This window comes from Salvelinus sp. IW2-2015, linkage group LG7 (assembly GCF_002910315.2).
Source record: "Salvelinus sp. IW2-2015 linkage group LG7, ASM291031v2, whole genome shotgun sequence".
Lineage (NCBI taxonomy): Eukaryota > Metazoa > Chordata > Actinopteri > Salmoniformes > Salmonidae > Salvelinus > Salvelinus sp. IW2-2015.
In genome coordinates this window covers 6,626,944-6,637,350 of record NC_036847.1, presented here as the reverse complement: position 1 = coordinate 6,637,350, position 10,407 = coordinate 6,626,944, and the positions used below count along the sequence as shown (strand labels likewise).

The 10,407-nt window shown below is 47.8% G+C and overlaps 1 protein-coding gene across 2 annotated transcripts; it reads left to right on the top strand.

The window, feature by feature from the left end:
* Positions 1-573: 573 nt before the first annotated feature.
* On the top strand, positions 574-10,141 carry borcs6 (BLOC-1 related complex subunit 6). 2 transcript variants are annotated; one of them, XM_023990792.2, is made up of 7 exons: positions 574-656; positions 1,327-1,361; positions 1,460-2,106; positions 5,934-6,309; positions 6,772-6,941; positions 7,351-7,434; positions 7,556-10,141. In XM_023990792.2, exons 3-7 carry the CDS (start codon positions 1,471-1,473, stop codon positions 7,679-7,681), a joined length of 1,392 nt encoding a protein of 463 aa, XP_023846560.1. In that variant the 5' UTR covers positions 574-656; positions 1,327-1,361; positions 1,460-1,470; the 3' UTR covers positions 7,682-10,141. The 2 variants fall into 2 exon arrangements, with proteins under 2 accessions (XP_023846560.1, XP_023846559.1); XM_023990791.2 differs by lacking the exon at positions 1,327-1,361 and having other exon boundaries at positions 577-656.
* Positions 10,142-10,407: the final 266 nt, after the last annotated feature.

Here is a 10,407-nt window from a genome sequence, read left to right as displayed (position 1 = left end):
GATGACCTGGCCTTCACAATCACCCAACCTCTACCCAATTGAGATGGTTTGGGATGAGTTGGACCGCAGAGTGAAGGAAAAGTACTCAGCATATGTGGGAACTCCTTCAAGACTGTTGGAAAAGCATTCCAGGTGAAGCTGGTTGAGAGAGTGCCAAGAGTGTGCAAAGCTGTTATGAAGGCAAAGGGTGGCTACTTTGAAAACTTTGAAGTGCTCAGCATATGTGGTAACTCTTTCAAGACGGTTGGAAAAGCATAAGAGCGAATGTAAATGCGAGCATAAGAGCGAGGGGAAAAGTGGCACTACCGTCCCCTGTGCCACCCCAAAAAAAACACACAACCCCTCCCCAGTAACGTCCCTAAGTACACAGGCGTGATTTACTCTGCTTGATTGAATTCAATTAAATACAACTTCATTTTGAAATTCTTTAGTAATTACAAGTATTATTGGTTTAAATTATAGTTATGAAACATAACATCTTACTACTGCATAGTATCATCATGTGAGACATTTACTGTGATGAGTTATGCCTATAATTGTATCCATCATTATGCGGAACTATTGCGCTTTCTACTACAGGTTGTGTGGAAGAATTTACAGAGCAGACTCGACCCAGTTTCCTGCTTGACTTACATCTCCAGGAAAGAACTACAGTGGTAAGTGTTAATTTATTTGGTTATGCTAAAAACGGGCAAATATTTTACTTTCCCGAAAGTAAGAAATCGAAATAAGTCTTATCACTCATTGCCAGGTGGTTGCTCTTGACACAGAATAAAAAGGGAACTTCAAACAAGTTAAAATTCAGAGGCCTGCCTGCTAGCATCGACAGCTAGCTAGCCTGCGAGCTAACGTCATGTGACTGATTGCAAGCTTATGTCTGATAATGACAGCAATATGTCAACTTGCTTGCTAGATGTTGGGACCGTTATTTATTATTTATACATCGTTAGTCAGATGGTACTAACTGCTAATAGTTTTACTGTTTCCTGCTCCTAGCTAGGTGTAACTAGTCACACTGATAGCCAGCTACTGGTGCTAGCTAACCAACGTCATATAAACACAGGCGCTGTTGGTAGTTAAAGATATTCTTATGTCACGTATTGTACAGTCACTCGACCTTTGATCATTTTGTTTTCTTGTGTTTGTTGGATTGCATTGAGCTGCAAAGTTGTATTGGTGACAGTTTAAGTTGGTGGGTCTTCCGATGTATGCTTGTAAGCTGGCTAGATTACCTGCAAGAGATGTGCTATCCAACCAGGTACAAGACATGAATAGAAAACATATCACACAAAATTCTAAAGTCTTTCTCCCAACCCTCCTTCAAAGCAAACCCCACTAACAAAGAACAACTGGAGCCCAGGGTGAGCAAGTTGATGTGCAATGATTTGTAGAGTCAGACCCAGTTGTATGCATAGGGAGAAGAGTGTGTCAGTTGTTATCTGACATGTATTTTATGCAGCAGGTGGAGGGATGAGCCTCTTCCCTGTGATTGGCACAGGTGTGCCGGAAGCAGCCAATGGGGTGGATACACCAGCCTCCCCTGGATTGTGTAATGTGAATGGCCCGTACACCCACGCCCCTAATACCCCTGCACAGCTCCTGAAGTTTGGGGGTAGGGTGCCCTGTCCTGGGCAGGGATCCCTTGATGAGACTGAGAACTGTGTGGATGGGGAGAGCGCATGCGATGGACAAGAAAACCCCATAGACACTTCTCACAACTCCACGTCCCATTCAGACACACAGCAACACACCGACACGTTCCCAGCCCACCCCTCCCTCCCCACTGCCACATGCACAGCAGACACAGAGCCAGACCCACACGAGCCCCCCAAAGACATGTCCCTCACTGGACCCTCCCAAACAGGTATGCCCCTAAACGAGACTCTGTCTGGAGACTGGCAGCACACAGGCACTCCATCCAAAGACACAGCCCCAGAGGGGGACACTCACAGCGCAGACAAAAAGCAGTCCGAGACAAAGCACACAGATCCTTCTAGCTGCTGTGCTGCAGAAACAGAGGAGGAAAAGGAGGTGGAAGAGGAGGAGTGTGAAAAGGATGGCAAGGAGCAGCATGCAGGAAACACACAGGCTGGAGTCTCAGCTGAGGTGAGTTTGCCATACTGACTGCTACTGCTCCTGTACATAATTGTTCATGTTAAAGTGCCAGAGCCAACAGCTCAAGAATAGTACTTAATTACATTTACATTTGAGTCATTTAGCAGACACACGTCTAATTGTATTTGTCACATGCCCTGAATACAACAGGTGTAGACTTTACCGTGAAATGCTTACTTACAAGCCATTAACCAACAATGCAGTTAAAGAAATAGTGAATAAAATATTTACTAAATAAACTAAAGTTAAAAAAAATTGAATTAATCAAACGGTAACACAAATGTACGTAACAATAACGAGGCTTTATACAGGGAGAACCGGTACCGAGTCAATGTGCGGGGGTACAGGTTAGTCGAGGTAATTTGTAGAGTGACTATCCATATAAACTCAGCAAAAAAAGAAACGTCCCTTTTTCAGGACCCTGTCTTACAAAGATAATTTGTAAAAATCCAAATAACTTCACAGATCTTCATTGTAAAGGGTTTAAGCACAGTTTTCAATGCTTGATAAATGAACAGGCACCTGTGGAACGGTCGTTAAGATACTAACAGCTTACAGACGGCAGGCAATTAAGGTCACAGTTATGAAAACTTAGGACACTAAAGGCCTTTCTATTGACTCTGAAAAACACCAAAAGAAAGATGCCCAGGGTCCCTGCTCATCGGTGTGAACAGGAGGCATGAGGACTGCAGATGTGGCCCGGGCAATAAATTGCAATGTCCATACTGTGAGACGTCTTAAGACAGCGCTACAGGGAGACAGGGCGGACAGCTGATCGTCCTCGCAGTGGCAGACCACGTGTAACAACACCTGCACAGGATCGGTACATCCGAACATCACACCTGTAGGACAGGTACAGGATGGCAACAACAACTGCCCGAGTTACACCAGGAACGCACAATCCCTCCATCAGTGCTCAGACTGTCCGCAATAGGCTGAGAGAGGCTGGACTGAGGGCTTGTAGGCCTGTTGTAAGGCAGGTCCTCACCAGACATCACCGGCAACAACGTCACCTATGGGCACAAACCCACCGTCGCTGGACCAGACAGGACTGTCAAAAAATGCTCTTCACTGACGAGTCGTGGTTTTGTCTCACCAGGGGTGGTGGTTGAATTCGCGTTTATCGTTGAAGGAATGAGCGTTACACCGAGGCCTGTACTCTGGAGCGGGATCAATTTGGAGGTGGAGGGTCCGTCATGGTCTGAGGCGGTGTGTCACAGCATCATTGGACTGAGCTTGTTGTCATTGCAGGCAATCTCAAAGCTGTGCGTTACAGGGAAGACATCCTCCTCCCTCATGTGGTACCCTTCCTGCAGGCTCATCCTGACATTACCCTCCAGCATGACAATGCCACCAGCCATATTGCTTGTTCTGTGTGTGATTTCCTGCAATACAGGAATGTCAGTGTTCTGCCATGGCCAGCAAAGAGCCCAGATCTCAATCCTATTGAGTACGTCTGGGACCTGTTGGATCAGGGGGTGAGGGCTAGAGCCCCACCCCCCCCCCCCACCCCCCACAGAAATGTCTGGGAGCTTGCAGGTGCCTTGGTGGAAGAGTGGGGTAACATCTCACAGCAAGAACTGGCAAATCTGGTGCAGTCCATAAGGAGGAGATGCACTGCCGTACTTAATGCAGCTGGTGGCCACACCAGATACTGACTGTTACTTTTGATTTTAACCCCCCCCCCCCCTCCTCCTTTGTTCAGGGACACATTATTCCATTTCTGTTAGTCACATGTCTGTGGAACTTGTTCAGTTTGTCTCGGTTGTTGAATCTTGTAATGTTCATTCAAATATTTACACATGTTAAGTTTGCTGAAAATAATAAAAAACAGCGAGTAGCAGCAGTGTAAAAACAAAAGGGTTGGCCATTTGTCTGGGTGGCCATTTGATTAGTTTAGTTGTTCAGCAGTCTTATGGCTTGGGGGTAGAAGCTGTTAAGGAGATTTGGCTCTCCAGTACCGCTTGCTGTGCGGTAGCAGAGAGAACAGTCTATGACTAGGGTGGCTGGAGGCTGACAATTTGTTGGGCCTTCCTCTGACACAGCCTAGTATATAGGTCCTGGGTGTCAGGAAGCTTGGCCCCAGTGATGTACTGGGCCGTACGCACTACCCTCTGTAGCGCCTTACGGTCGGATGCGGAGCAGTTGCCGTACCAGGCGGTAATGCATCCGGTCAGGATGCTCTCGATAGTGCAGCTGTAGAACTTTTTGAGGATCTGGGGACCTGATGGGGAAAAGGTGTTGTCGTGCCCGCTTCACAACTGTGTTTGGTGTGTTTGGACCACAATAGTTTGTTGGTGATGCGGATACCAAGGAACTTGAAACTCTCGACCCGCTCCACTTCTGTCTTGTTGATGTTAATGGGGGCCTGTATGGCCGTCTTTTTCCTATAGTCCACAATCAGCTCCTTTGTCTTGCTCACATTGAGAGAGAGGTTGTTGTCCTGGCACCACACTGCCAGGTCTCTGACCTCCTCCCTATAGGCTGTCTCATCCTTGTCTGTGATCAGGCCTACCACTGTTGTCGTCAGCCAACTTAATGATGGTGTTGGAGTCGTGCTTGGCCATGCAGTCGTGGGTGGTGGGGGAACAGGGAGTACAGGAGGGGACTAAGCACGCACCTCTGAGGGGCCCCAGTGTTGAGGATTAGCGCGGCAGATGTGTTGTTGCCTTCCCTTACTGGCCTGTCAAAATCCAGGATCCAGTTGCAGAGGGAGGTGTTTAGTCCCAGGGTCCTTAGCTTTGTGGGCACTATGATGTTGAATGCTGAGCTGTAGTCAATGAACAGCATTCTCACATAGGTGTTCCTTTTGTCCAGGTGGGTTTAGGCAGTCACTGGGCATCCAGCTTGTGGGTGGGTTTCCCTTTTGTAGTCCAAAATAGTTTTCAAGCCCTGCCACATCCGACGAGCATCAGAGCCGGTGTAGTAGGATTCAATTTTAGTCTTGTATTGACACTTTGCCTTTTTGATAGATCGTCTGAGGGCATAGCGGGATTTCTTATAAGTGTCCAGATTAGTGTCCCGCTCCTTGAAAGCGGAAGCTGTAGCCTTTAGCTCGGTGTGGATGTTGCCTGTAATTCATGGCGTCTGGTTGGGAAATATACGGTCACTGTGGGGACGACGTTGTCGATGCACTTATTGATGAAGCTGATGACTGAGGTGGTATACTCAATGCCATTGGACGAATCCCGGGAACATATTCCAGTCTGTGCTAGCAAAACAGTCCTGTAGCGTAGCATCTGTGTCATCTGACCACTTCTGTATTGAACGAGTCACTGGTACTTCCTGCTTTCGTTTTTGCTTGTAAACAGGAATCAGGAGGATAGAGTTATGGTCCGATTTTCCAAATGGAGCATTTTCTTGTTTGCTTATGTCCTTTTTACAGCTCGTTGAGTGCGGTCTTAGTGCCGGCATCGGTTTGTGGTGGTAAATAGACTGCTACGAATAATATAGATAGTGTGGTCTACAGCTTATCATTCTACCTCGGGCGAGCAATAACTCAAAACTTGTTTAATATTAGACATCGCGGGCCAGCAGTTATTGACAAATAGACACACACCCCCGCCCCTCGTCTTACCAGACGTAGCTGCTCTGTCCTGCCGAAAAACGGAGAAGCCGGCCAGGGTGACTTACAATTAGTGCATTCATCTTATGATAGCTGGGTGAGACAATATATCACAATCGTAGCAAGTACATTTTCCCTCGATAAAGTAGTTATCAGCAAAGTGTATTTTGAATCCATTGAGCAGTGCAGCATATTCATATGTCCGGAGGATCTTGAGGATTGTCATATGTGTAAGACTGCCACTTTCCGTCAGTTTACAGAGGAGCCCTCGGCAGCAGCTCCCAGCCCCAGCTCTGCCCCAGCCGAGGGGGGGGAGTCGTCAGGCAGCAGCCCTTGTCCGCCCCACGTCATGGCCCAGGTGCGCGTGCGGAACGTCCCAGAGCGGGAGCGCATCGTCCGGGGCATGCAGGACAGCAAGAGCCTGGACGAGATCAGCCAGGCATGCATCGGAGGGGCCCGGGGTGGGGGTCGGGGGGGCCAGCCAGAAGGCCGCAGGGCCACCATCTCCTCTGCCCTGGAGCTGGAGGGAACAGTCAGCCACGATGGGGACCTGACACACTTCATCTGCCGCAACCTGGAGCAGAAGATCAAGATGAGCTCCAAGCCCAGCCTGGACTGTGACTGCGACTGTGAGTACCAGCACCGGGGGCCCGCGGGGCCCGGGTTGGGGGATTGGCTAATTAGTCATTAGGTACCAAACAGAATAAAAAATATTCAAAAATGTTTGTTTTTTTAAAGGACAAACATCTGAACTTGTCTAGTAAGACTTTTCTGTTGAAAAACATTTAGCTAACAGTGGGCCTGAATACGACCCTGGTGATCAGTAAAATGCTAATCCACACAATGCCTTTTCTGGTGTTATTTCAGTGATACGTCAGTGTTTTGAAGTTGCAGTTGAAGACCGAGTTCCAAATCGAATCAATCCACCCTTCCCCTCTCCTCTAGTGATTTAGATTAGCACCCGCAGGAAGGGCGGAAGGACTCACACAGCGGTTTGGATGAGGGAGGATGATTTGGTTTGCTTAGCAGACTGTCGGTTAACGTAACTTCCGGTCTGTGTGCGTGCATGTTTCTTTTCTTTCTGTGTCCAGCGGACTGCTCGGGTTCCATCAGCAGCAGAGGCCGTGGGTCGTCGTCGCGGCGGCCGGCTGACATCCCTCCCATCGACCCAGCTGTCTTGGCGGACCTGCAGAGACACACAGAGGAAGTCGCCCACAGCGTGGAGCTAATGATGCGCAGCCTCAACGGAACCATCCAGAACGTACGTGAGCTCAGTTTGTTCACACCACACACACACACACACACGTTTCTGTATTTAGTTCTGTATTACATTTGTACTGCCTTAGGGTTATTTATTGCTTGGATAACCTTGTCTACTATTACCTATTGACTCATTTTCCATTCTTTATGCGCTGCCCACAACGTCTGAAGAATTATCACTGTGAATCAATGTATATTTTGTTTGTGTGTCAATTAATCCCGCAATTGATTGGTTTGCCAGCTGGCAATTTTGACACGCAAATAAAATGTCATTAATTTATTCATTCACACACATACTCACTCAAATACTTCTGATCTCCCTTCTGTCCTTTTAGTAACGCTCTAGTTGTAAGTTGCCCGGAATTCATGTGTCTGCGATATGCTGTATGTCTTTATCTGTGTGTGTCCAGATGACAGCGCTGAGTGTGGGCTACATCCAGACGTATAGAGACTCTGTGGACAGCCTGGGGGAGTCTGTGGACATGAGCATAAAGGTGAGAGAACAGATAGCTTGGCCAGACATGAATGGAAGGATGAGCAGTGAATACTGATCGACAGTCACAGATGCTTCTTGTCATAAGTATTATGTGCTGATTGTAGCGTGTGTGTTCATAGGGAATGTACACGCTGATGGCGCGCTGTGAGGAGCTGGACCGCTCCATGCAGCCCATCCACACTCTGGCCGCCCAGATCCGGGACATCAAACGCACCCTGGATGCCCTGGAGGCCATCTGCAAGTAGCCCCTCTCTCCCCCCGGACTCTCTTACCTGGAAACCCCTCCCCGAGAGATCCTCTTCCACTGCAGACCCTTTTCTAACCTAACGACCCCCCTCCCTCCATACCGCCCTCCTGGAATCACTGCTACTAATCATGCTAGCTTCATGGATGATCCTCTCCTCCCCCTCACCCCTCCCCATGTAGACGTCATGCTTCAAACCCCTCCCCCACCCCGGAAATGCTCGCTCGGGCTAGGAGCCCCTCCCCCTGACAGAACTTGAAGGAAACGGAGCACTTGATGCTTCTCTTATTACCGTCCGACCCACCTGGTTCAGATTGTATTAACTGCTGCTGCCCACACGGGGGCACTCTCTCTCTCTCTCTCTCATATGGAGAGGGAGCTTTAGGAACAGATGAGATGGTTTAGATGTTAGTCACTTCTTAGGCAGGTTGCTTAAACTAGTGAGATGAGACACAGGTGAGGGTGTGGGGGTACATATGTCGTATAAATGGCAGTCCCTCCAGATGTCATGTTACATACCTGTTACCAACCGAAAGCCATTCCCTGCGGAGCTCTCCTCTCCGATCCCGAGATAATGTGTAGCGCTATTGGAGACTGTGGTACCTTCTGTCATTTCACAGGTTGGCTGGTAGGTAGGTACTAAGTAGGTAGGCCTGTCTTAATATCGAACATATCTATTTTGCCTAAATAGTGTTTTCCATGGTGAGAGGTTGTGGACAGCCGTTACATGTAGTGCGCCGTTACTGGCTTGTACCATGAAGGACTTGAATGCTACCAGATGTCATCAGATCTGCAGAAGCCTCACCTAGACGAGAAGGCAGCACCCTCACACTGGATATACAGTGCCTTCGGAAAGTATTCAGACCCCTTGACTTTTCCCACATTTTGTTAGGTTACAGCCTTATTCTAGAATTGATTAAATCTTTTTTTCCCCTCATCAATCTACACACAATACCCCATGATGACAAAGCAAAAAGAGGTTTTTAGAATTTTTGCTAATTTAAAAATTAAATTAAATCACCTTTGGCAGCGATTACAGCATCGTGTCTTCTTGAGTATGACGCTACAAGCTTGGCACACCTGTATATGGGGAGTTTCTCCCATTTATCTCTGCAGATCCTCTCAAGCTCTGTCAGGTTGGATGGGGAGCGTTGCTGCACAGCTATTATCAGGTCTCTGCAGAGATGTATGATCGGGTTCAAGTCCGGGCTCTGGCTGGGCCACTCAAGGACATTGAGAAATGTCCGGAAGCCACTCATGTATTGTCTTGGCTGTGTGCTTAGGGTCGTTGTCCTGTTGGAAGGTGAACCTTCGCCCCAGTGTGAGGTTCTGAGCGCTCTGGAGCAGGTTTTCATCAAGGATCACTCTGTCCTTTGCTCCGTTCATCTTTGCCTGAATCCTGACTAGTCAACCAGTCCCTGCCGCTGAAAAACATCCCCATAGCATAATGCTGCCGCCACCATGCTTCACCGTAGGGATGGTGCCAGGTTTCCTCCAGGTGTGACGCTTGGTATTCAGGCCAAAGAGTTCAATCATGGCTTCATCAGACCTGTCATGTGTCTTTTACTGAGGAGTGGCTTCCGTCTGGCCACTACCATAAAGGCCTGATTGGTGGAGTGCTGCAGAGATGGTTGTCCTTCTGGAAGGTTCTCCCATCTCCACAGAGGAACTCAAGAGCTCTGTCAGTGGCCATTGGGTTCTTGGTCATGTCCCTGACCAAGGCCTTTCTCTCTGATTGCTCAGTTTGGGCGGGCGGCCAGCTCTAGGAAGAGTCTTGGTTGTTCCTGGAGGCCACTGTGTTCTTGCGGGATCTTCTTTGCTGCAGAAATGTTATGGTACACTTCCCCAGATCTGTGCCTCGACACAATCCTGTCTCTGAGCTCTACGGACAATTCCTTCGAACTCGTGGCATGGTTTTTGCTCTGACGTGCACTGTCAACTGTGGGACCTTATAAGGACAGGTGTGTGCCTTTCCAAATCATGTCCAATCAATTGAATTTACCACAGGACTCCAATCAAGTTAAAGAAACATCTCAAGGATGATCAATGGAAACAGGAGCTCCATTTCGAGTCTCATAGAAAAGGGTCTGAATACTTATGTAAATTAGGTATTTCTGTTTTGTCATTTTGTGATATTGTGTGTAGATTGCTGAGGATTTTGATTTATGTAGTCCATTTTAGATTAAGACAACAAAATGTGGAAAATGTAATGGGGTCTGAATACTTTCCGAAGGCACTGGAAAGGAGGGATGGGCTGTGGGACTATAGACTTTAGGGGGGGTGCATGTTTCACTGGGGAGGTAGAGATGGCCTCCTCTCTAACTGCTCTTTATCTCTGTACAATCAAAAGCACCTCTGTACATATCTCTTTCTGTAACAGAGAAATAATAAGAGCTACCCTTCGTCCTGAGTGTATATTTTCAGAAGAATAACACAATAAATTTACATGAGCTGCAAAGAATAGCTGTCTGTTTTGTTTCTGGATGTTGTTTTAATGACAAGAGTGTATAGATACAGGACATCTAGACTGATACAGGACATCTAGACTGTTACAGGACATCTAGGCTGATACAGGACAGGACATCTAGGCTGATACAGGACAGGACATCTAGGCTGATACAGGACAGGACATCTAGGCTGATACAGGACATCTAGGCTGATACAGGACATCTAGGCTGATACAGGACATCTAGGCTGATACAGGACATCTAGGCTGATACAGGACAG